Source organism: Staurois parvus, unplaced genomic scaffold, assembly GCF_062004578.1.
Source record: "Staurois parvus isolate SC_StPar_1 unplaced genomic scaffold, SC_StPar_1.0 ptg001227l, whole genome shotgun sequence".
Taxonomy (NCBI): domain Eukaryota; kingdom Metazoa; phylum Chordata; class Amphibia; order Anura; family Ranidae; genus Staurois; species Staurois parvus.
This window is the reverse complement of record NW_028319023.1, coordinates 466,432-493,112: the sequence shown is the minus strand read 5'-3', so window position 1 is coordinate 493,112 and position 26,681 is coordinate 466,432. Positions and strand designations below refer to the sequence as shown.

Below are 26,681 nucleotides of genomic sequence, written 5' to 3'. Positions count from 1 at the left end.
ATCTCTGTCATTTCAAAGCCATTGTTTCCAAAATTTAGAGACTCTGTAATGACTGGCATAGTACCACTTGATTGGCGTAAGGCCAACGTGGTGCCAACATTAAAAAGGGGTCAAAATCTTTACCAAGTAATTCTAGACCTGTTAGTGTAACTTCTATAGTTGGGAAGATACTGGAGAGTGTAATAAAAGACCACATAGATGAGTTCTTGCTGGAAAAAATATTTTAAGCAACAGACAGCATGGATTCATGAAAGACAGAAGTTGTCAAACAAATCTGATTTCTTTTTATGAGGAGGTGAGCAAAACCTTGGACAGAGGGGTGGAGGTGGACGTGGTATACTTGGACAGAGGGGTGGCGGTGGACGTGGTATACTTGGACAGAGGGGTTGCGGTGGACGTGGTATACCTGGACAGAGGGGTGGCTGTGAACATGGTATACTTGGACAGAGGGATAATTGTGGACATGGTATATGTGGACAGAGGGGTGGCTGTGGACGTGGCACACTTGGACAGAGGGGTGGCTGTGGACATGGTAGACTTGGACAGAGGGGTGGCTGTGAACATGGTAGACTTGGACAAAGGGGTGGTTGTGGACGTGGTAGACTTGGGCAGAGGGGTGGTGGTGGATGTGCTATACATGGACAGAGGGGTGGCTGTGGCCATGGTATACTTGGACAGAGTGGGGGCGGTGGATGTGGTATACTTGGACAGAGGGGTGGAGGTGGACGTGGTATACTTGGACAGAGGGGTGGGTGGTGGACATAGTATACTTTGACAGAGGGGTGGCAGTGGACGTGGTATACTTGGACAGAGGGGTGGTGGTGGACATGATATACTTGGATTTTGCAAAAGCATTTGACACAGTTCCCCACACACGGCTAATGTGTAAGGTAAAGTCTATGGGCTGGAAAAGTCTGTATGTAAATGGATAGAAAACTGGCTAAAAGATCGTATTCAGAGAGTAGTGGTTAATGATTCATACTCTGAATGGTCTAGGGGTGTCAGTGGTGTACCCCAAGGTTCAGTGTTGTTAGTGGGGTACCCCAAGGCTCAGTGTTATTAGTGGTGTACCCCAAGGTTCAATGTTATTAGTGGTGTACCCCAAGGTTCAGTGTTGTTAGTGGGGTACCCCAAGGCTCAGTGTTATTAGTGGGGTACCCCAAGGCTCAGTGTTATTAGTGGTGTACCCAAAGGTTCAGTGTTATTAGTGGGGTACCCCAAGGTTCAGTGTTATTAGTGGTGTACCCCAAGGCTCAGTGTTATTAGTGGTGTACCCCAAGGTTCAGTGTTATTAGTGGTGGACCCCAAGGTTCATTGTTGGAACCCTTACTTTTTAATCTATTTATAAACAATATGGGGTCGGGGATTATAAATCCCATTTCAGTCTCTGCAGATGACACCAAGCTGTGCCGGGAATAACGTCCTTACAGGATGTCTCCAACTTACAAGCCGCCCTCAATGCTCTGTGTATTGGGGGACAATTGGGCCAATGAGGGCTAATGTTGATAAATGTAAGGTTCTGCACTTGGGGGCTAAGAATATGCATGCATCATACATATTAGGGGGGTACAACTGGGGGGGACAATGGTGGAGAAGGATCGGGGGGGGTCAATGGTGGAGAGGGATTGGGGGGTCAATGGTTGAGAAGGATCTGGGGGGGGGTCAATGGTGGAGAAGGATCTGGGAGTTCTGGTAGATCACAAGCTTAATAATAGCATGCAATGCCAAGCTGCTGGTTCTAGAGGTATAGACTCCAGCCAGAGAGAGATATAATTTCCCCCGGTACAGATAATTAGTAAGACCTCATCTGGAATATGCAGTTCAGTTCAATTCACAAAAAAGAATATTGGGGAACTGGAGAAAGTACAGAAAAGGGCAACTAAACTGATAAGAGACAACTATGCTCAACTATGAGGAAAGATTAGAGGAACTGAATTTATTCTCTCTTGAGAAGAGGAGATTAAGGGGGGATATGATCTCTGTGTATAATACATAAGGGGGGATATGATCTCCATGTATAATACATAAGGGGGGATATGATCTCTGTGTATAATACATAAGGGGTCTATGATCTCCATGTATAATACATAAGGGGGGATATGATCTCCATGTATAATACATAAGGGGGGATATGATCTCCATGTATAATACATAAGGGGGGGATATGATCTCCATGTATAATACATAAGGGGGATATGATCTCCATGTATAATACATAAGGGGGATATGATCTCCATGTATAATACATAAGGGGGATATGATCTCCATGTGTAATACATAAGGGGGGGATATGATCACCATGTATAATACATAAGGGGGGATATGATCTCCATGTATAATACATAAGGGGGGGATATGATCACCATGTATAATACATAAGGGGGGATATGATCTCCATGTATAATACATAAGGGGGATATGATCTCCATGTATAATACATAAGGGGGATATGATCTCCATGTATATTACATAAGGGGGATATGATCTCCATGTGTAATACATAAGGGGGGGATATGATCACCATGTATAATACATAAGGGGGGATATGATCTCCATGTATAATACATAAGGGGGGGATATGATCACCATGTATAATACATAAGGGGGGATATGATCTCCATGTATAATACATAAGGGGGATATGATCTCCATGTATAATACATAAGGGGGATATGATCTCCATGTATATTACATAAGGGGGATATGATCTCCATGTATAATACATAAGGGGGGTGATATGATCTCCATGTATAATACATAAGGGGAGATATGATATCCATGTATAATACATAAGGGGGGATATGATCTCCATGTATAATACATAAGGGGGGATATGATCTCCATGTATAATACATAAGGGGGATATGATCACCATGTATAATACATAAGGGGGGGGATATGATCACCATGTATAATACATAAGGGGGGATATGATCACCATGTATAATACATAAGGGGGGGATATGATCTCCATGTATAATACATAAGGGGGATATGATCTCCATGTATAATACATAAGGGGGGATATGATCTCCATGTATAATACATAAGGGGGGATATGATCTCCATGTATAATACACAAAGGGGGATATGATCTCCATGTATAATATATAAGGGGGGATATGGTCTCCATGTATAATACATAAGGGGGGATATGATCTCCATGTATAATACATAAGGGGGGATATGATCTCCATGTATAATACATAAGGGGGGATATGATCTCCATGTATAATACATAAGGGGGGATATGATCTCCATGTATAATACATAAGGGGGGATATGATCTCCATGTATAATACATAAGGGGGATATGATCTCCATGTATAATACATAAGGGGGGATATGATCTCCATGTATAATACATAAGGGGGGATATGATCTCCATGTATAAATACATCAGTGGTTCATATAGTGAACTCAGTGTAGAGCTATTCACCCTGAGGTCATCACAGAGGACAAGGGGGCGCTCTCTATGTCTGGAGGAAAAGAGATTTAATATCCAAATATGGAAAGGCTTCTTCACAGTGAGAGCTGTGAGCATGTGGAATAGACTCCCTCAAGAGTTGGTTCTGGCCAGCTCAGTGGATTGCTTTAAAAAAGTCCTGGATAGGTCTCTCCCAAACGGTGGACACGGGTAACTTCTGGAGAATGGAAAGTCCTAAGTCTCTCTTTTCTTTCTATCTTTTTCTACTTCTTTTTGTTCATTATTGTTTTCAAGACACACATCCAGTACTTTGTCTTCGAGGTGGACGGTCATATTGTCTATATTACTGATAGCCTAGCAAAGATCTGTCTGATTACCTGTAACATCTCTGATCCAGGGCTGCCTCTTCTGAGCTAAACTTTCTCTTCATATGCTATTGATAGGATTATTGTCCATCAGGCACTGTTATCAGTTTACCTGCCTGCGTGCCGCCATTATCCCTTGCAATTGTATTGTATGTTGTACAAGATGATTCATTTAAAAAGTAATAAAAATTGCTAATTATACAAAAAGTCCTGGATTCTTTCTTGGATACACAGAATATAACTGGATATAACATTTATAGGTAAAGTTGATCCAGGGAATATCCGATTGCCTCTCGGGGGGTCAGGAAGGAATTTTTCCCTGCAGGAGCAAATTGGATCATGCTTTGCTGGGGGGGTTGCCTTCCTCTGGATCAACTGTGGATAAAGGATATACACTCCCCCCCCCCCTTTTATGGTTGAACTCAATGGGCTTGTGTCTTTTTTCAGCCAGACTAACTATGTAACTATGAATATAGAGATTTTCCAGGTTACTGGCTCCTTCAGGTAGCTGCCCCCTGATCTCACCTCTTTGGCCTTCCTCAGGCTGAACGTAAAGCCTGTAAATCCATTCCTAGAGGTCCTTGAGGTCATCCTGACCTTGTACATCCCGTAATTGTTCTCTCCTTTATGTGGGAAGAACCAGCAACTGTTCTGTAGAAGATAAAATGGTTATACTCGTTCCAAGCCACAGGGTTCCAGAATACATGTGTACAAATGATAAAAATTACAAAGTACTCTTAAGCTAATTGTGTGCAATATTTTCTGAAATGTTGCTATGCTGGTGGAGTCATCTTTCCCCTTTGTTGATACTACAGAATGTCCTGAATAGCCATGTTGGAGAGCTCACTTTTCTCTGCTGCAGTCAAAGAATGCAGAGTGGTCACCTCCCCACCAGCAGCCTCTGACTGGACAATGAAAAAGCAGCAGAAGTTAGAAGAGGTCATCTCTCTCTTCACATTAAAACCAATTGACTCCTAGTGCTGTCCCTCCCTCTTCCGGTACTATACCACAGATAACAGGGAACTGATAGCAAAACATCTTAAAGAACTTACACTCCTTTCATTAAAAGAAAAAAAACATGGATAATATAATAATGAACATAAAGGAATGTGGGATGGTGAAGGACAGTTGGATGGTGAAGGATGGCGAGATAGTAAAGGAAGGTGGGATAATGAAGGACAGTGGGATAATGATGATGGTGAAGAACAGTGGGATGTTGAAGAAAGGTGGGATGGTAAAGGAAGGTAGGATGGTGAAGGACAGTGGCATAATGAATGAAGGTGGGATGGTGAAGGAAGGTGACAAGGTGAAGGACAATGGGATGGTTAGGGATTGTGAAGAAAGGTAGGACGGTGAAGCAAGGTGGGAGGTTGAAGCATGGTCAGATGGTAATGGACAGTGGGATGTGTCATGGAAATTTTGTATTGTTGGTTGAACTTTAAATGTGTCATATATGAGCGTTATTCATATGTCTCTCGTGTGGCTTAATTAAAGCTCTGAAGGCTGCAATTGGGCCATGCGCATGTACAATGTATGTATTACAGTACTCAGCTCAGTAATGGATGAGATAGCAGATCTGCGCTTATAGACCGGCGTGTATACCACCACGGCATTCGATGCGAATGCCGCCGGCGGTAGGCCGCGGGCCTGTATCCACATATCAGCAGCATAGTACCACATGGATTTCATAATGCAAGGCGCCAAGCGGTGTGAACACCGCGTGTAGGCTTATCTATATCTTACAACCCATTACCGACCTGAAACTGTATCTGGATGGATGTGTTTTAATAAAGATCGTATCGGGCCCATCCAGGTACAGACTGATGTTCCTAGGGAATGCTTGTACAAAGAATTTACATACCAATAGGAGCTAGTAGGACAGGAAGTCTGCTGACCTCAGAGGGCTCATGGGGGGAAGGGGAGGAAGTCTGCTGACCTCAGAGGGCTCATGGGGGAGGACCAGTGATAGATAATAGGAAAGGCTATGCTCCAATCGGAATGTGCATCCTGTGTATAGGCACTCCCCATGCATTGTTCTGTGGGAGGGGATTGACCTTATTCATGTGGGGGGCATGTGTGTGCTTGTAATAAAACCAGAGGCTGAGAATGAAAACGCTCTCTATGTGAATTCAACCATCAACCTGAGAGTGTCGTGTGATCATTTCCAGGTATAGGGAGCTCCATTCCCCACATCTCAACATAGCTAAAGCAGTTGGAGGGGCAGGAATCTTGGGGCTAAGCTGCAGTCGTGGTAAGCGAGATTCGCACAGCTTTATGGGGGATTTCTGCGCATCCAACTGCGAGTACTCACGGTAAGGAGAAATTCGTTAAAGCGAATTTCCAAGACAGATGGTAAAAGATGGTGGGATGTGGAAGGATGGTGGGATGGTTAAAAAACATAGGGTTGTGAAGGAAAGTGGGATAATGAATGAAGGTGGAACGGTGAAGGACAGTGGGATAATGAATGAAGGTGGGATGATGAAGGATATTGGCATAATAAATGAAGGTGAAATGGTGAAGGAAGGTGACATGGTGAAGGACAATGAGATGGTTAGGGATTGTGAAGAAAAGTAGGATGGTGAAGGAAGGTGGGAGGGTGAAGAACGGTGACATGGTAATGGATGGTGAGATGGCAATGGACAGTGGGATGGTAAAAGATGGTGGGATGTGGAAGGATGGTGGAATGGTGAAAAAAAATAGGATTGTGAAGGACAGTGGGATAATGAATGAAGGTGAGATGATGAAGGACAGTGGGATAATGAATGAAGGTGGGATGATGAAGGACAGTGGGATAATGAATGAATGTAGGATGGTGAAGGACAGTGGGATAATGAATGAATGTAGGATGGTGAAGGACAGTGGGATAATGAATGAATGTAGGATGGTGAAGGACAGTGGGATAGTGAAGGACTGTGAGATGATGAAGGAAGGTGGGATAGTAAAGGAAGGAGGGATGGTACAGGATGGTGGTATGGTGAAGGACAGTGGGATGGTAAGGAATATGAGTAACAATGGAGTAATGTCCATGCTAACCTCATGCAGGTCCTGAGCTCTCTGCATCATCACCATCACTGTACATTTATAATCCCAGACCAGTGCCCAGAAATCGACCAGCGTCTGCCTCATGGGTAGTTGGGTGGCGATCAGGATGTCTTCCTTGCTGTTGGACTGAAAGAACAGAGGAACACTGTAGTTAAATAATATTCCTAGAAGAGAAGACCACTAAGATACAAAAATAAACTACTAAAATAATGATGCTCCTCTAATGCCGTGTAGGATTTTTTTTTTCAAAGTTAAAAGGGGAAAATGATCACTTTGATGTTTTACAACCATGTCTGGAGGTGCATTTAAAGTGTGTTTCAGTAGAAGTGAATGGGGATGGTTACAAAGCGTCAATACCTGCTGAACTCTGCAAGCAGCATTCATTTTGTGTGGCAATGCTAATGCTGCCGTATATGTACACGGCTCAAAAAAAATTAAAGGAACACATTTTAATCAAAGTCTAGCATCAAGTCAATGAAACTCCTGGGATATTGATCTGTTCGGGTAAAGTAGCAGAGGGGGATGTTCATCAGTTTCAGCTGCTTTGGTGCACTAGATGGGCAATAATGACACAACCCCCAAAACAGGAATGGTTTTACAGGTAGAGGCCACTGACATTTTTTTCTCTACTCATCTTTTCTGACTGTTTTTCACTAGTTTTGCATTTGGCTCGGGTCAGTGTCACTACTGGTAGCATGAGGCCATACCTGGACCCTACAGAGGTTGCACTGGCAGTCCAACTCCTCCAGGATGGCACATCAATACGTACCATTGCCAGGTTTGCTGTGTCTCCCAGAACTGTCTCAAGAGCATGGATGAGATTCAAGGAAACAGGCAGTTACTCTAGGAGAGCTGGACACGGTCGTAGAAGGTACTTGACCCATCAGCAGGACCGGTATCTGCTCCTTTGTGCAAGGTGGAACAGGATGAGCACCGCCAGAGCCCTACAAAATGACCTCCAGCAGGCCACTGGTGTGAATGTTTTTGACCAAACAATCAGAAACAGACTTCATGAGGGTGGCCTGACGTCCTCTAGTGGGCCCTGTGCTCACTGCCCATCACCATAGAGCTGGATTGGCATTTGCCATTGAACCCCAGAATTGGCAGGTCCACCACTGGCGCCCTGTGCTTTTTGCAGATGAGAGCAGGTTCACCCTGAGCACATGTGACAGACGGGAAAGGGTCTGGAGAAGCCGTGGAGAACGTTCTGCTGCCTGTAACATGGTTCAGCAGGACCGATTTGGTGGTGGATCAGTGATGGTCTGGGGAGGCATATCCATGGAGGGACGCACAGACCTCTACAGGCTAGACAATGGCACCCTGACTGCCATTAGGTATTGGGATGAAATCCTTGGACCTATTGTCAGACCCTACACTGGTGCAGTGGGTCCTGGGTTCCTTGGTGCAGGGGGTCCTTGGTTCCTCCTGGTGCATGACAATGTCCGGCCTCATGTGGGAAGAGTATGCAGGCAATTCCTGTAGAATGAAGGAATTGATACTATTGAATGGCCCCCACGCTCGCCTGGTACCTAAATCTAATAGAACACCTCTGGGATGTCATGTTTTGGTCCATCTGATGCCAGGTTGCACCTCAGACTGTCCAGGAGCTCAGTGATGCCCTGGTCCAGATCTGGGAGGAAATACCCCGGGAAACCATCCATCATCTCATTAGAAGCATGCCCCAATGTTGACAGGCATGCATACAAGCATGTGGGGGCCAAAAAAACTACTGAGGACCATTATGAGTTGCTGCAATGACATTTCAGCCAAATGGACACGCCTAAATTCAGTCCTCTGTAGATTGATAATTTTAATTTCCATCAAACAATGGGGCATCCTTACATCCCTAACACACTACCACGTCTATATCAGTATAGAGATCCAGCAGGAGATTCGTCCCCATTGAGATCTGATGTGTTTTCAAAGTCTTCCTTTCATTTTTTTGAGCAGTGTACTTCCATCCACTCCTTCATTTAACCATTTTGAGTGGTGTTGATAGGCGGTTGGTAAGCAGAAAAAGTTCAACCCAACTGCTTGTGAAGGAGCCCCTACAGAGTAAGAGAATTAAACTATACTGCCAAAAGTACTGGGATGCCTGCCTTTACACGCACAGGAACTTTAATGTCCGTAGAGTTCAACATTGAGTTGGCCCCGCCCTTTGCAGCTATAACAGCATCAACTCTTCTGGGAAGGCCATCCACAAGGTTTAGGAGGGTGTCTATGGGAAGGTGGGACCATTCTTCCAGAAGCACATCTGTCAGGTCAGGCACTGATGGAGGGGGAGGAGGCCTGGCTCGCAGTCTCCGCTCTAATTCATCCCAAAGGTGTTCTATGGGGTTGAGGAGGTCAGGACTCTGTGCAGGGCAGTCAAGTTTCTCCATCCCAAACTGGCTCATCGATGTCTTTATGGACCTTGCTTTGTGTACTGGTACACAGTCATGTTGGAACAAGAAGGGACCATCTCCAAACTCTTCCCACAAAGTTGGGAGCATGAAATTGTCCAAAATGTCTTGGTGTGCTGATGCCTTAAGAGCTCCCTTCACTGGAACTAGGGGGCCAAGCCCAACCCCTGAGAAACAACACCACATCATAATCCCCCCTCCACCAAACTTTACACTTTGCACAATGCAGTCAGGCAAGTACCGTTCTCCTGGCAACTGTCAAACTCAGACACATCCATTGGATTGCCAGACAGAGAAGTGTGATTGGTCACTCCAGAGAACACGTCTCCACTGCTCTAGAGTCCAGTGGCGGCATGCTTTACACTACGGCATCCAACGCTTTGCATTGCACTTGGTGATGGAAGGTTTGGATGCAGCTGCTCGGCCATGGAAACCCATTCCATGAAGCTCTCTACGCACTGTTGTTGGGCTCATCTGAAGGCCACACCAAGTTTGGAGGTCTTTATCTATTGACTCTGCAGACAGGTGGCAACTTCTGCGCACTATGCGCTTCAGCATGTGCTGACCCCGCCCTGTCATGTGACGTGGCCTACCACTTGGTGGCTGAGTTGCTGTTGTTCTCAGTTGCTTCCACTTTGTTATAATCCCACTAACAGTTGAGCGTGGAATATTTAGTAGCAAGGAAATGTCACGGATGGACTTATTGCCCAAGTGGCCACCTATCACGGGACCACGCTTGGAGTAACTGAGCTCCTGAGAGCGATCCATTCTTTCACCAATGTTTGTAGAAGCCTTCTGCCTGCCTAGGGGCTTGATTGTATACACCTGTGTCCATGGAGGGGATTGGAACATCTGAATCCAATGATTTGGAGTCCGGAGCCAATACTTTTGGCAATATAGTGTATATCACAGCCCCACCTCCTGATACATGACAGAACTGGCACATTCAGTATATAATACAAATCTGTTAAGTTAATAAATATTCATAAACCAGTGAATTTGTGTTAATTTTTGATTGGTGGATGTAATGTGAAACGCACACTTTATAGGGACTGGGATCTTTCAGCTTGGCTCGGCTTGGTCCCTCCTGTTTGGGAAGTTACTTTCCTTTCAGAATCAACATTTTCTCTGGGGTACTATACTACAAATTCCTCCCACAAATGCTGACAATTGATTGCAGACAAGATTTATTCATTTGCACACACAAAAAAGTATTTTTCCTACCAAATTCATCCCAGATCATGTTGCAAAAATGAATACACCCCAATGAAAGTCTAAGGAGCAAAGCTACATTTTAGACACCAAAATCCTAATGAACAAGAATTCAACTCCAGGTGAGTCTAATTATTCATTAAACAGGTGTCCAGCAGACAGGTGATTATAAAAGGGCGTTACTTAACAAAGAAAACCCCGCTTCACTTCATGCTGTCAGCGATGGCACCACATGGAAGAGAAATGTCACAAGGCCTGAGAAAGAAAATAATTTCTTTATACAAGAAAGGTGAAGGCTACAAGAAGATCAGCAAAGCTTTACTTATCAGTCAGAATGTTGGAGCAAAAGTGATATAAATATTTAACAAAGATGGGACTGCAACCATCTCACAGAGATGTCCAGGCCGTCTACAGTAGTTAACACCTCGACAGGAGCATCTTCTGATGGGAGTTTTTTTTTTAAATTGCCACGCAAGTTCACTGCAGTTAGCTAAAGAAGTAGAACACCAAACTAGGGTGATTGTTTCTCGTGACACAATACAGAGTACACTGCAGAGGAATGGCATGCATGGGTGTTGTCCATGAAGGAAGCCTCTTCTACAGTCCATGCACAAAAAAGCCCACCTAAAATTTGCCAGAGCCCAGGCTGGAAAAGAAGGAGACTACTGGGACTCTGTACTCTGGAGTGATGAGACCAAGATAAATGTTTTTGGAACTGATGGCTTTAAAATTGTATGGTGTCACAAAGGTGAGGAGTACAAAGAGAAATGCATGGTGCTTACAGTGAAACATGGTGGTGGCAGTGTCCTCCTGTGGGGCTGCATGAGTGCTGCTGGTGTCGGTGAGCTGCATTTCATTGATGGTGTCATGAATTCACAGATGAACTGCTCTATATTGAAGGAGAAGATGCTCCCATCACTCCATGCCCTCGGTCGTTGTGCACTTTTCCAACATGACAATGATCCAAAACACACATCTAAGGCCACTGTTTGCATTTCTGAAGAAGAATAGAGTGAAAGTGATTCAGTGGCCAAGTATGTCTCCTGATCTGAACCCAATCCAACACCTATGGGGAATTCTGAAGAGACAAGTTGAGCATCACTCAACATCCAGCCTCCAGTATCTAAAAGAGGTTGTTCTTGATGAATGGAAAAAGATCGATGTTGCAATATGTCACCAACATGTTCATTCCATGCCTAGAAGACTTGGTGCTGTCTCTACAAATCATGGAGGTCATACAACATACTAGATGGAGGAGTTCTTGTTGTGGGGTGGATTCATTTTTGCATCAACTCATTTGAGTAAAACAGAAGATTTTGTCATCAAAGTTCGATTATTAACCTTACTTTCATGTCATGAGCCTAACAAATGTTTGGAAATTGTTCTTGATTGATTAAAATCTTAGTTTTCAAAAGGGGTGTTCTCGTTTATGCTGAATACTGTGTATATATATATATATATATATATATATATATATATATATAAAATATCTAAAAAAAAATAATATATATATATAAAATATATATTATATATATATACACACACACAGTATATATATATACACATATATATATATATATATATATATATATATATATATATATATATAAAATATCTAAATATATATATATATATATATATATATATATATATATATATATATATATATACACATACAGTATATATATATAAATAAAATATATATTAAAAAATGTTGCAATAATATATAAATATACTATGTTTATGTTGCTTTCTAATAATGATGCTCCTTTATAATAATCCCGCCTTTTTCCGTGACCGGGAAGCACTGAGTTGGGATGATCCTTACATTCACAAACACAGCATTGATATATCCAGGAGCCCCCCGCGTGTTCAGTGCGGACATCAGGGCTGGCCGCCAGTGATCACCTGCAGACAGAGAGAACACTTTAGGTGAGAAGACATCTGGCCATGTGTCAGAGTTTTACTTTATCTTTTGGCTGTAAAATCCCCACCAAAAACCTGTTTCTTAGTTTTGTAAGGATATTGGGAGGGTTAGAAGGGTCAGCATACAAAGGAGTGCTTTATAGTAAGAGTGGTACAGCTGAGGAAAGTCACAGACTGTAAAGGAGGACTTGTACCTCACAACTTGTTATAGGATCACATGTGAGCTGGAAGCTTCATTGACAATTAAACCTTCAGCCTGAATGTAAACGCTGCCACCTACCTGCTGCAGTGGGATCTGCCGTACCACTTGTTTGATAGTGTAATTGTCAGATACAGTTGCATTATTAAAAATAATAATACATTTATTGTAAAGAGTAGAAATGTTATTTTCCCTAAATTATTGTCAATGTCTAATAAATACAATATATCCAAATAAAGATTTTTTTTTAGGTATTCAAATTAGTCATAGAGTTATTATCAAGTTAACTGATGCATGGCTACACTGCGTACAAATAAGGTTTCATTTGGAAATATTTTGATCCAGGGACTACTTCTAACTGCCTTTGAGGTATTTGGGGAGCGACATAGGAAAAAATGATAACAGGATCTCCAAATGTTGCAATAAAGTCTTTTTTTTTTACTTCTAATATACACTCACTGGCCACTTCATTAGGTGCACCTGTCCAATTGTTTGCTGACACAAATTGCTAATCAGCCAATCAGATGGCAGCAACTTAATGCATTTAGGCATGTAGATGTGGTGAAGACCACTTGCTGAAGTTCAAACCGAGCATCAGAATGGGGAAGAAAGGGGATTGAAGTGACTTTGAATGTGGCATGCTTGTTGGTGCCAGACGGGCTGGTCTGAGTGTTTAAAAAACTGCTGATCTACTGGGATTTTCACGCACAACCATCTCTAGGGTAAGAACCCTGGAGCCCCTCAGCTCAAGGTCACCATAATATCACAATATATACACTCAGCAGCCACTTTATTAGGCCCACCTGCTCAATTGCTTGGTAACACAAATTGCTAATTAGCCAATCACATGGCAGCAACTCAATGCATTTAGACATGCAGATGTGGGGAAGACTTGCTGATGTTCAAACCGAGGATCAGAATGGGAATTTAATGGACTTTGAATATGACATTAATGTTGGTGCCAGAGGGGTAGTCTGAGTATTTCTGAGTATTTCAAAAACTGCTGATCTACTGGGATTTTCACGTACAACCACCTCTACAGAGAATGGTCTGAAAAAGAGAAAATATCCAGTGAGAAGCAGTTGGGTGGAGGAAAATGCCTTGTTGATGTCAGAGGAGAATGGGCAGACTGGTTGGAGATGATAGAAAGGCAACAGTAACTCCCATAACCACTCGTTACAACCAAGGTATGCAGAATACCATCTCTGAATGCCCGACACATCCAACCTTGAAGCAGATGGACTACAGTAGCAGCAGAAGACGACTCTGGGTGCCACTCCTGTCAGCTAAGAACAGGAAACGGAGGCTACAATTGGCACAGGCTCACCAAGATTGGACAATAGAAGATTGGAAAAACGTTTCCTGGTCTGATGAGTCTGGATTTCAGCTGCGCCATTCAGATGGTAGGGTCAGAATTTGGTGTAAAAAACATGAAAGTATGGATCCATCCTGCCTTGTATCAACGGCTCAGGCTGGTGGTGTCATGGTGTGGTGGATCCATCCTCCCTTGTATCAACGGTTCAGGCTGGTGGTGTCACGGTGTGGTGGATCCATCCTGCCATGTATCAATGGTTCAGGCTGGAGGTGGTGGTGTCATGGTGTGGTGGATCCATCCTGCCATGTATCAATGGTTCAGGCTGGAGGTGGTGGTGTCATGGTGTGGTGGATCCATTCTGCCTTGTATCAACAGTTCAGGCTGGTGGTGGTGGTGTCATGGTGTGGTGGATCCATCCTGCCTTGTATCAATGGTTCAGGCTGGTGGTGTCATGGTGTGGAGGATCCATCCTGACTTGTTTCAATGGTTCAGGCTGGTGGTGTCATGGTGTGGAGGATCCATCCTACCTTGTATCAACGGTTCAGGCTGGTGGTGGTGGTGTCACGGTGTGGAGAATCCATCCTGCCTGGTATCAACGGTTCAGGCTGGTGGTGGTGTCATGGTGTGGAGGATCCATCCTGCCTTGTATCAATGGTTCAGGCTGGTGGTGTCATGGTGTGGAGGATCCATCCTGCCTTGTATTAATGGTTCAGGCTAGTGGTGGTGGTGTCATGGTGTGGAGGATCCATCCTGCCTTGTATCAACAGTTCAGGCTGGTGGTGTCATGGTGTGGGAGATCCATCCTGCCTTGTATCAATGGTTCAGGCTGGAGGTGGTGGTGCCATGGTGTGGAGGATCCATCCTGCCTTGTATCAACGGTTCAGGCTGGTGGTGGTGTCATGGTGTGGTGGATCCATCCTGCCTTGCATCAACGGTTCAGGCTGGTGGTGTCATGGTTTGGTGGATCCATTCTGCCTTGTATCAACGGTTCGGGCTGGTGGTGGTGGTGTCATGGTGTGGTGGATCCATCCTACCTTGTATCAACGGTTCAGGCTGGTGGTGGTGGTGTCACGGTGTGGAGAATCCATCCTGCCTGGTATCAACGGTTCAGGCTGGTGGTGGTGTCATGGTGTGGGGGATCCATCCTGCCTTGTATCAATGGTTCAGGCTGGTGGTGTCATGGTGTGGAGGATCCATCCTGCCTTGTATTAATGGTTCAGGCTAGTGGTGGTGGTGTCATGGTGTGGGGGATCCATCCTGCCTTGTATCAATGGTTCATGGATGCGCAGCTGACAAATCTGCAGCAACTATGTGATGCCATTATGGACCAACATCTCTGAAGAATGTTTCCAATACCTTGTTGGATCTATGCCAAGAAGAATGAAGGCAAAAGGGGGTCCAACCCGGAACTGGCAAGGTGGACCTAATAAAGTGGCTGGTGAGTGTACATCTAAAAAAAACAGGTGCAATACCAAAATCATGTATAATTCTACATTCCTGTAAATAGATCAAATATCACATGAAGTGGAATATATGTCATCCGTATATAAAAAGTCTGAATGCACAAATGGCAGCCTCAGTGTAGAACTTGAAGCAGGTTCTGTATGTTGGATACAAAATGACAGAAGAGAGGCGCCCCGAATATTCGAATAATGAAACATTTTTCCGAATTTCGATTCAGAACAAAACAAACCGCACATGTATAGCAACCAAACAAGCACAAACTGTGCTTGAATAGCTACTTTGGAAGGCAAGGGAGACATCAGGGAGCTGATAGACCCCTGATAACTCCATAAAGAGAATCTGTCTCCTGTCCAGGCTACCACATAGGAGGCTTGTTAACACCCTGTTATAGCAATAAGGAAAAAAAAAGTATAAAAAAAACTTTTATAAAATAAACAAAAATAATAATATGTTCTGTGTCTAAAAGCAGTGGTTGTACCACACGTGATGTATCATCGTAAACAGTGAGTTTACGAGTGAGAACAATAATTCTAGGACTGTAACTCGCGGTTATCTTTGAACGGATAAGCTGTAAAGGTTTATATAGCGTCACCTATGGGCAATTTCAGGTACTGTAGTCTGTCACTATTTCACAGGTGAGCCCAATTTTACATATTTGGTATCTTGTTACTTGACAAAACCACATATTTTATATTTTACCATCAAGTGTGGATATTCTATTCTGTGTTTTCTGCATTAAAATTCATTTTGGTGTGTTTTTTCCCTGAAGATATGCACTTGTAAATGACTGTGGCAAATATCATTGCGACATAACAAATTTGCTACATAAAACATTGCTACAGCCGCAATTTTATTCTCCGAGGTCTTTTCTTTAAAAATATACTGTATATAATGTTTGGAACTTCCAAGTAGTCTTCTAGTAAAAAATGCTGATTTGAGTGTGAAAAAAAAATTGCTCCAAAGGGCAAGTGGTTAATCGATAATTAATAAAATACATCATTTATTTAAATAAAAAGAAAAAAAAAAGACACAATTGGCCAAAAAAATTACATTGTTCCCCAATAAAACAGTCATATCACCTGGCAGGATATGGGGGTTGCGATTCTTCTCCAGGTTTTCCAGTTTATTTCCTTCTTTACATTGATAGATCTGATATAATTCTGTGAGTTTCTCCAGATCCTGAAAGGAAAATATTTTATTAAAGATTTACACTATATTCCCAAATGTATTGTCCCCGCCCTCCCAATTATGTGATTCAGGTGCTCCAATCCCCTCCATGGACACAGGCGTATACAATCAAGCCCCTAGGCATGCAGACTGCTTCTACAAACATTGGTGAAAGAATGGGTCGCTCTCAGGAGCTCAGTGACTCCAAGCGTGGTCCCGTGATAGGTGGCCACCTGGGCAATAAGTCCACCTGTGACATTTCCTGGCTACTAAATATTCCATGCTCAACTGTTAGTGGGATTATAACAAAGTGGAAGCAACTGGGAACAACAGCCACTCAGCCACCAAGTGGTAGGCCACGTCACATGACAGGACGGGGTCAGCGCATGCTGAAGCGCATAGTGCGCAGAAGTCGCCAACTGTCTGCAGAGTCAATAGCTAAAGACCTCCAAACTTGGTGTGGCCTTCAGATGAGCCCAACAACAGTGTGTAGAGAGCTTCATGGAATGGGTTTCCATGGCTGAGCAGCTGCATCAAAACCTTCCATCACCAAGTGCAATGGAAAGCATCGGATTCTGTGGTGTAAAGCACGCCGCCACTGGACTCAGTGGAGACATGTTCTCTGGAGTGACCAATCACACTTCTATGCCTGGCAAGCCGATGGACGTGTCTGGGTTTGGCGGTTGCCAGGAGAACAGTACTTGCCTGACTGCATTGTGCCAAGTGTAAAGTTTGGTGGAGGGGGGATTATGGTGTGGGATTGTTTTTCAGGGGTTGGGCTTGGCCCCCTAGTTCCAGTGAAGGGAACTCTTAAGGCGACATTTTGGACAATTTCATGCTCCCAACTTTGTGAGAAGAGTTTGGGGATGGCCCCTTCCTGTTTCAACATGACTGCGCACCAGTGCACAAAGCAAGGTCCATAAAGACATGGAGGAGCCAGTTTGGGGTGGAGGAACTTGACTGGCCTGCACAGAGTCCTGACCTCAACCCCATAGAACACCTTTGGGATGAATTAGAGCGGCGACTGCGAGCCAGGCCTCCTCCCCCGACATCAGTGCCTGACCTGACAAATGTGCTTCTGGAAGAATGGTCCAACCTTCCCATAGACACCCTCCTAAACCTTGTGGACGGCCTTCCCAGAAGAGCTGAAGCTGTTATAGCTGCAAAGGGTGGGGCCAACTCAATATTGAACCCTACGGACTAAGACTGGAAGGACATAAAAGGTCATGTGTGTGGAAAGGCCGACGGCCCAATACGTTTGGCAATATAGTGCATATTATCTTTTATATATGACATAGAAGAATTATGACCAAAAATTTTGAATGAGGTGGTGTGGAGTAGAGAAGGTACAGGACGGTGTACAGAATGAGGAATTGTGGAATAAGCAACATACAGTTCAATGTATAACACACAGTATATACAGAGCAGTATAGAGCACCACACTCCACAGGTGTGAGATTGAGGTTTCCAGAGGTTCAGCTTATGAACCAGTAGAAGGTCCTCTGAGACTTCTGTCCAATGCGGACTTCCTGCTCGAGTCACACACTGGATTATGTGTGCCACTCACACAGCTTCAGAATCTGAGGTCTGGCAGATGGATACAGAGGAAGCAGAAGTGACTGCACCAGGCAATGGCAGCCGCCACAACACCAGCCAGTTCCTGAAACTACTTCTCAGTGTCCTGAATCATATGGGACAGCCCAAAGGACATGGGCACTGCAGGACACTGGACTGTTCCACAAGATCTGGTATACTTGGCAACCTTACAGTCGACATACCAAATGTACACCTGTGTAAGCTCTATCTATGACCAACATGGAGCTTACATAGGAATTAGAGTCATGGCTCTAGAAGAGGAACACAGCAGAGTTACCAGGGGTAGCGGTCGACCTATCAGGAGAACCTGTTGCCATACCTGGGATGGGCAGTGTGACAGATTCCCTTTAACATGTTTAGCACCCTCCTAGGAAAACTAGGGGGAGTTAGATAATTATTTTTTAGACAGGAGGCTGAATAGCAGCTGGAAGAAATAGCCAGAGGGGTCAAATTTGGGTCAGGGCTGAGAGGCTCTGCAGATCAACTCTCTGAAACCTTCCCCTGATCTAGAGATTTGGAGAAGTCTCTAAAGCACAGTGGGCGGGGGTGACGAGTGGCTGGGCTGTTTGCCTAAAGGATCTCAAACAGTCCCCAAGCAGGAGGTTTGGCAAGGGGTTGGGACAGCTTTTAGGCAGAGCTGAGCCTGCTCAGTAGAAGAGGGAGAGTTCGGGTGGAAGGTGTGAGAGCAGGAGCTGGAGTGTGAAGCCTGGGATGGGGCTCAGGAAAGGGGCCTGCTATGAGGATAGATTTGACAAAGGGAAAGCTGAACATCCCCAGCTATCTTAGAGAGGACCATCTGTGGAGCTCCCCAGCCCCCTGAGAGAAGACCATCTGTGTAGCTCCCCAGCCCCCTGAGAGAGGACCATCTGTGGAACTCCCCAGCCCCCTGAGAGAGGACCATCTGTGGAGCTCCCCAGCCCCCTGAGAGAGGACCATCTGTGGAGCTCCCCAGCCCCCTGAGAGAGGACCATCTGTGGAGCTCCCCAGCCCCCTGAGAGAGGACCATCTGTGGAGCTCCCCAGCCCCCTGAGAGAGGACCATCTGTGGAGCTCCCCAGCCCCCTGAGAGAGGACCATCTGTGGAGCTCCCCAGCCCCCTGAGAGAGGACCATCTGTGGAGCTCCCCAGCCCCCTGAGAGAGGACCATCTGTGCAGCTATTGAAGGAGCCAGCTCAGCAGAAGGCCTGAAGGCAGCTGCCAACCTACAGCTTGCAGAAGAGGGACAGTGAGTACTTCTACATCTCTTGGACTGGAGTAGGGGAGAGGGCATTTGGGTGGGAAACCTGACTAGCCCCCGGCTGGACTGTGCTTTTAAAGTGTCAGACACTAGATCCCCTTGTCCAGGGATTCTTACACCAGGAGAGGCTGGATAGCTCTCCTAGAACATAAACCCTTCTGAGCACTTGTACATAGTTTCAGGAAGTTGTCCTCAGCTGAACAGTTCCTTGGGCATCCCATGCATTCCTCATCCCCATCCATGTTCCATTCTCCTAATAAAATCTAAAAAAAAAGTTCAAGGACTGTCTCTGTTATTGTCTCTGAAGTACAAGTCTAGAAGGGACTGCATGTTGCCTAGCTGTGCAGGACAATAAGGGGACCCAAAATGTCAGCAACTCCTAAAGGGGTAGTGCTTCAGTGGATAAAAAGTTCTTGGAGAGCCAATATCAAATAAATTCCTGACTGAATGAGGTACCATTAATAAAGTCCACTGAGGGTTGGGTTGTTTTGTGGAGATGTGACGGCCTCCAGTGTTGGTGGTGGTGCGGCTCTCTCGTGTAGAAAGCGTTGGCTCACCATATGTGGTGTTTGCTTCCACTATACAAATTCACTTTATATGAACACAACTGTCTCATTACCTGGAATTCCTTGTCGTACCCGCTCATGTTGGTCCTCCTATCCCGTACTGACATGTGACGGATGTGTTTCTGGATGTCTGATACCGAAACAATGGTGTTCCCACAGAGGAGAGCTTCCAGCAAGGCGTCATAGAGGAAGATGTACTGCTCCTACCGGGAGGGGGGAAAGGTAATATATTCTGACCATTGTCACCTGGTGAAGTCATGAGGAACAGAGAGGCTGTGGGGGGACATTAGAATGTAAGCTCCTTTGGTACAGAGACTGAGGTGACCGTGGGGGAGGGGACATTAGTAAGCTCCTCTGGTGCAGAGACTGATGGGACTGTGTGGGGAGGGAACATTAGAGTGTAAGCTCCTCTGGTACAGAGACTGATGGGACTGTGGGGGAGGCAACATTAGAGCGTAAGCTCCTCTGGTACAGAGACTGATGTGACTGTGGGGAAGGGGACATTAGAGTGTAAGCTCCTCTGGTACAGAGACTGATGTGACTGTGGGGGAGGGGACATTAGAGTGTAAGCTCCTCTGTACAGAGACTGATGTGACTGCAGGGGAGGGGACATTAGAGTGTAAGCTCCTCTGGTACAGAGACTGATGTGACTGACTCAGTGTTCTCTGTACAGCGCTGCGGTATATGTCAGAGCTAAATGTATAATAATAAGAATAGTGTGTGACTGTGGGGGAGGAGACATTAGAGTGTAAGCTCCTCTGGTACAGAGACTGATGTGACTGTGGGGGAGGGGACATTTGAGTGTAAGCTCCTCTGGTACAGAGACTGATGTGACTGGCTCAGTGATCTCTGTACAGCGCTGTGGTATATGTCAGAGCTATATAAATAATAAAGAGTATCATCTATAGCCATTTATTAGCTATTTGTTGTCTATCAGGGAGAATAGGGAATCAGGTGACATTGGATTAGGTGTCATGTGATGGTGAAGTCAGTGGTGTGACATAAAGGAGGACAATAGAACATGAACAAACCTTTTCCTGCACCATCTTCACTCTCTTCTTCCGCAGTTCTGACACACACTTATACACATTCACTTTCTTCACTGCATGCGCCATCTTCAGGAGAATATCCAGTGCTATAAATGTGCCCGTTCTGCCAATCCCAGCACTGCAAACATGGAAGACCACTGGGGTGTGAATTGGATTTATAGGAAGAAAGAAATTACTTGACCCCCCAAAGAAAGCATGCCCCCTACATGAAGCCAGGCATACAAGACTCAAAGGAGTCTAATAATAAACAATTTGCTGTGTGAATGGCTCAGCACAGCCACCATGATTAATCCCCATAATAAATGTATTTCCTATGATCGTTAGCTCCATCCAAAGGCCATACAGTGGGGCAAAAAAGTATTTAGTCCCCACCAATTGTACAAGTTCTCCCACTTACAAAGATGAGAGAGGCCTGTAATTGGCATCATAGGGAGACCTCAACTATGAGAGACAAAATGAGAAAACAAATCCAGACAATCACATTGGCTGATCTGGAAAGAATTTATTTGCAAATTATGGTGGAAAATAAGTATTTGGTGAATATGAAAAGTTCATGTCAATACTTTGTTATATATCCTTTGTTGGCAATGACAGAGGTCAGACGTTTCCTGGAAGTCTTCACAAGGTTGGCACACACTGTTGCTGGTATGTTGGCCCATCCTCCATGCAGATCTCCTCCTCCATGCAGATCTCCTCTAGAGCAGTGATGTTTTGGGGCTGTCGCTGGGCAACACGGACTTTCAACTCCCTCCAAAGGTTTTCTATGGGGTTGAGATCTGGAGACTCGCTAGGCCACTCCAGGACCTTGAAATGCTTCTTACGAAGCCACTACTTCGTTGCCCGGGCGGTATGTTTTGGGATCATTGTCATGTTGGAAGACCCAGCCACGTTTCATCTTCAATGCCCTTGCTGATGGAAGGAGGTTTGCACTCAAAATCTCATTATACATGGCCCCATTCATTCTGTCCTGTACATGGATCAGTCGTCCTGGTCCCTTTGTGGAGAAACAGCCCCAAAGCACGATGTTGCCACCCCCATGCTTCACAGTAGGTATGGTGTTCTTTGGATGCAACTCAGCATTCTCTCTCCTCCAAACACGACGAGTTGTGTTTCTACCAAACAGTTCTATTTTGGTTTCATCTGACCATATGACATTCTCCCAATCCTCTTCTGGATCATCCAAATGCTCTCTAGCAAACTTCAGATGGGCCCGGACATGTACTGGCTTAAGCAGGGGGACACGTCTGGCACTGCAGGATCTGAGTCCCTGGCGGCGTAGTGTGTTACTGATGGTAGCCTTTGTTACGTTGGTCCCAGCTCTCTTCAGGTCATTCACTAGGTCCCCCCGTGTGGTCCTGGGATTTTTGCTCACCGTTCTTGTGATCATTTTGACCCCACGGGGTGAGATCTTGCGTGGAGCCCCAGATGGAGGGAGATTATCAGTGGTCTTGTATGTCTTCCATTTTCTAATTATTGCTCCCACAGTTGATTTGTTCACACCAAGCTGCTTGCCTATTGCAGATTCAGTCTTCCCAGCCTGGTGCAGGTCTACAATTTTGTTTCTGGTGTCCTTCGACAGCTCTTTGGTCTTCACCATAGTGGAGTTTGGAGTGTGACTGTTTGAGGTTGTGGACAGGTGTCTTTTATACTGATAACAAGTTCAAACAGGTGCCATTGCTACAGGTAATGAGTGCAGGACAGAGGAGCCTCTTAAAGAACAAGGTACAGGTCTGTGAGAGCCAGAGATCTTGCTTGTTTGTAGGTGACCAAATACTTATTTTCCACCATAATTTGCAAATAAATTCTTTCCAAATCAGCCAATGTGATTGTCTGGATTTGTTTTCTCATTTGTCTCTCATAGTTGAGGTCTACCTATGATGCCAATTACAGGCCTCTCTCATCTTTTTAAGTGGGAGAACTTGCACAATTGGTGGTGAATATATACTTTTTTTGCCCCACTGTATAATGGTACGTTCCTGAAATACTGCAATCAGGAAAATATCACATTATGGACACTAGATGGAGCTGATAATGATAGGAAATAAACACTACTCGGGGCAATGTACTTTTATGGATGCGAACTGTACCTAGCACCATACCTGCAATGTACGATGGTGGGTCCGGACCCGGGGGTCCTACGCTTGTCCATCAGTTCTATCAGTTGCACCAGGTCAGACGTGTTCCTAGGCACCCCATGATCCGGCCAGCGCAAGTACTGGAGCTGATCCACCGTAACCTGCACCATAGCCTGAACCGGAGAGATGTACATAAGACAGCATTGCCACCGTATTACAGGAGGAAAAAATAAGATATCTACTGGTGGGATCAACAGATAAAAGAAGGTTACGGGGGGGACTCAAAAACAAAGACTGCTGTAATGCTGCTCACTGACCTCATCATATATAAGGTTTGTATTTGCTTGCTTTAACATTGTTAATAAACAACGATCAAATGGGAGATAGAGAGATACAAAGTAACATTGTTTATAAACATCGATCAGACGGGAGATAGAGAGAGGGGCGGAGCCTGAGCATGGCGGTGCAGGAGAGCACGCGGTGAGTGCTCTTCGGTAAACCTCCATAGCCACCACCCCGAGAACCCGCATGTAGCGGTGCGTGGAGACCTACCTGAGTCGGCTGGGCCTGGGACATGAGATGCTGTAGCTGGGAGAGGGGCGGGAGTGGAGACTGGCCCCAATCCCTAGGAGACGATCCCCCGAAGACCTGAGAGACGGCAGTGGAGCTGCCGAGGTGACGGAGTGATGCGGCGTGACCACGTGGTCTGCCGCAAAGTAGCATTGGGAAGGGGAGAAGCTGGCCGGCATTCAGGGAGGAGAGGAAGAGGTCGACTTACTCCCTAACCCACTGGGCAGCAGAAGCAGTGGAGGCAGCGGTCGAACAGCCATCAGCAGACGTCAGAGGACTGAAGGAACCCTGTAGGAATCCCCCGGGACATATTCTAGGAGAGAGAGGTGGACAGTCGTGGTCTGGGGCCAGCTCACAGGAGAATATACATGAAGGAGGGTGAGTGAAGATGGCCTAAGTTAATAGTAATATGTGAATTCTATGGTGTCTTGGACTGTGTGATATGTAGCTAAAAAATCCTGTAAAGAAGAGCAGGGGGATTCCCAGGGGGATTCCCAGGGGGATTTTAAGACATCTGGAAGAAGATAAGAGATTACTGGCTTGGGAAGAGAAGAGGAAAAGAACTCTAATATATATCCTAAAGTCTCCCATTAGGCTGTCTAAAGAGAAATAGATACACAGAAGGGATGAAGAATAAGGGTGAAAAGGAAGCGGACTTAAAGGGTCCCAGACAGGTACGATTAAAAAATATACGTCCCAGGGGAATGTGACTCCAGAAAGGTCTCAAAGTGGAAGTGAAAAAGGGGAAATGGAAATCAGCCTGGAAAATAGCCCTAGATTATCGCTGGGCCTGAATAGTAGCAGCCAACAAAGGTCAGAAAATATAGAGAGGAAGGACCTGGAAAATGACTTACAAATGCCGAATAAAAGAGAAATGGCAGAAATGTTTAAAGATCTGGAAAAAGCCTTAAAGCAAGAAATGACAACTATACGACAGGATTTGGGGCATTTGTTATTGAGAGTGGAAGAAACGGAGGAAAAAGTTAAAAATCATACCCAAAACATTTCAGATCTAGGGAAAAGGATTGCTACTATTGGGAACACTCAGAAAAATTGTTGTATAAGATGGAAGTACAAGAAAATAGAGATAGGAGAAACAACCTTAGGATACGAGGAGTCCCAGAAATCTTTAAAGGAGAAGAATTGAGAAAAACAGTTTGTAAAATTTTTAACTCCATTCTGGATAGACCTGAAACAGAGTTGGTCAAGTTGGAGGGAATCTATAGATCAGGAAAGTTTCACCAAGGAAAGGAGAAGGAAAAAACAAGAGATACAATTGCTCAGCTGCACAAGTATGGGGATAAGGAGGAGATTTGGAGAAGGATTAAAGGAAAAACAATTATTAAGTATGGAGAAATGAACATTCAGATCTTTGCGGACTTATCACTTGAGATTTTATGGAGAAGGAGATCTTTGAAACCCCTGCTTGAGCAGATGAGAGAACGGAATGTACACTATAGATGGGGTAAACCAGAGTGTTTAATCGGATGGAAGAATGGTGTTACAGCATACCTGAGATTTCCAGAGGACCTGAGAGACTTTTGCGATAGACTGGAATTACATAGAACAGTTATTAGTGGGTGGGAAGAAGAGGGAGAAATGGAGGTTAGTGGAAAGGAGGCTTGGAAGATTGTTAGATAACGGTAATGAGGAGGAGTAGAGAGGTGTTGGGGACATGTGTGGGTTTTTTTTCTCTTTCTCTCTCTCTCTCTCTCTATCCCCGCACCATTTTTTCCTCCCAATGACGCTTCCTCTAGATGACGTCTCAGTGTTTTTTTTTTCTTTTTTTCTCCTCACACACCGTGAAAAATAAAGTTAACAGAAATAAATAGATAGATGGAGGGTATTTGGGGTGGTTGGAAGGAGGTAGTGCCGTTCATGAGTGGAGTTCAACCCTAAGGTTTAATCAAGGGTGGGTATAGACCCACAAATGATTAATAGGCAAATTAGAGGCCTAAAAATGGGAGGGGTGGTGGGGGGGTGGGAGGGGAAGAGAGTAACAGGGGAGGGTGGATAGGAGGGAAAGGGGAGCTGGTACTAAAAATAACACTCTGCATAAGGAAGGGTAGTACAAGGGAATTGAGGGTGGAAAAGAGGAAATTGAGGAGAACAAAAAAGATACAAGAAATATGGAAGAGCTACGGTTTATAACATATAATGTAAATGGGTTGAATTGTCCTGGGAAAAGATTTAAGCTATTTAAGAAGTTACAATTTTGAGAAGCTTCTGTGGTCTTTTTGCAGGAGACACATCTGGAGATCAAGTCAAATAATAAGTTGAATTCTAGAAACTATCCAACATGGTATTATGCAGATTCCCCAATTTGGAAAGCAAAGGGAGTAGCAATAGGGTTTGCAAAAAATATAAGGCTTGAGCTGGAGGAAAGAGTAATAGATCCAGAAGGGAGATTTTTGTTTTTGAGAGGTAGGTTGCAGGAAATGGAATGTACAATCTCGAATATTTATTGCCCAAATAAGAGACCGGAGTTGTATTTGAAAAGTGTTTTGAGAAAATTGATGGCCTTTAAAAAGGGGTGTTTGATAGTGGTGGGGGACTTGAACTTTTGTATGTATCCAAAAATGGACACGACCTCTCCTGTGCAGTGAGAGGGAGGTAGGTCTCTGAGAATTTTAAAGAAGGTGATGCATGAGTGCCAACTGGTGGATATTTGGAGAATAATACATGGAAAAGAGAGACTATACCTTCTTCTCTAATGCACACGAGATGTACTTGAGATTGGACTATATATTGGTGGATCATCAACTTACTGAGATGGCGGCTAAAGTAGAGATAGAGGCAATGTCTCTCCCAGACCATGCCCCTGTTATATTGAGATTAGGGTGGGGGAGGCGGAGGACAGGGGGTATTGGATGGAAGTTGAATGAGGCTCTTCTCTTGGATCAGGAGATTGATCAGAAGATTAGAGAAGAGATCAAAAGATTTTTTAAGAAGAATGAGAAAGGGGAAGTGTCGGCAGCCACAGTATGGGAGTCCCACAAGGCTTATATAGGAGGTATACTGATAGCGTCTGGGGCAAAAAAGAAGAGGGAAAGAAGAGAGAAACTTACTG

General features: G+C 44.6%; 1 protein-coding gene across 1 annotated transcript in view; it reads right to left on the bottom strand.

Annotated features, from left to right (window-relative positions):
* LOC149438005 (receptor-type tyrosine-protein phosphatase kappa-like) overlaps positions 1-26,681 on the bottom strand; it is a 197,632-nt gene that overhangs the window by 8,742 nt on the left and 162,209 nt on the right. Inside the window, exons 19-25 of the mRNA XM_089660339.1 lie at positions 23,066-23,221; positions 20,949-21,084; positions 19,971-20,120; positions 16,432-16,531; positions 12,277-12,356; positions 6,826-6,960; positions 4,318-4,443 (exon numbers count right to left, since the gene is read on the bottom strand). Coding sequence (XP_089516465.1) covers positions 4,318-4,443; positions 6,826-6,960; positions 12,277-12,356; positions 16,432-16,531; positions 19,971-20,120; positions 20,949-21,084; positions 23,066-23,221 — 883 coding nt within the window. The remainder of the gene's footprint in view (positions 1-4,317; positions 4,444-6,825; positions 6,961-12,276; positions 12,357-16,431; positions 16,532-19,970; positions 20,121-20,948; positions 21,085-23,065; positions 23,222-26,681) is intronic.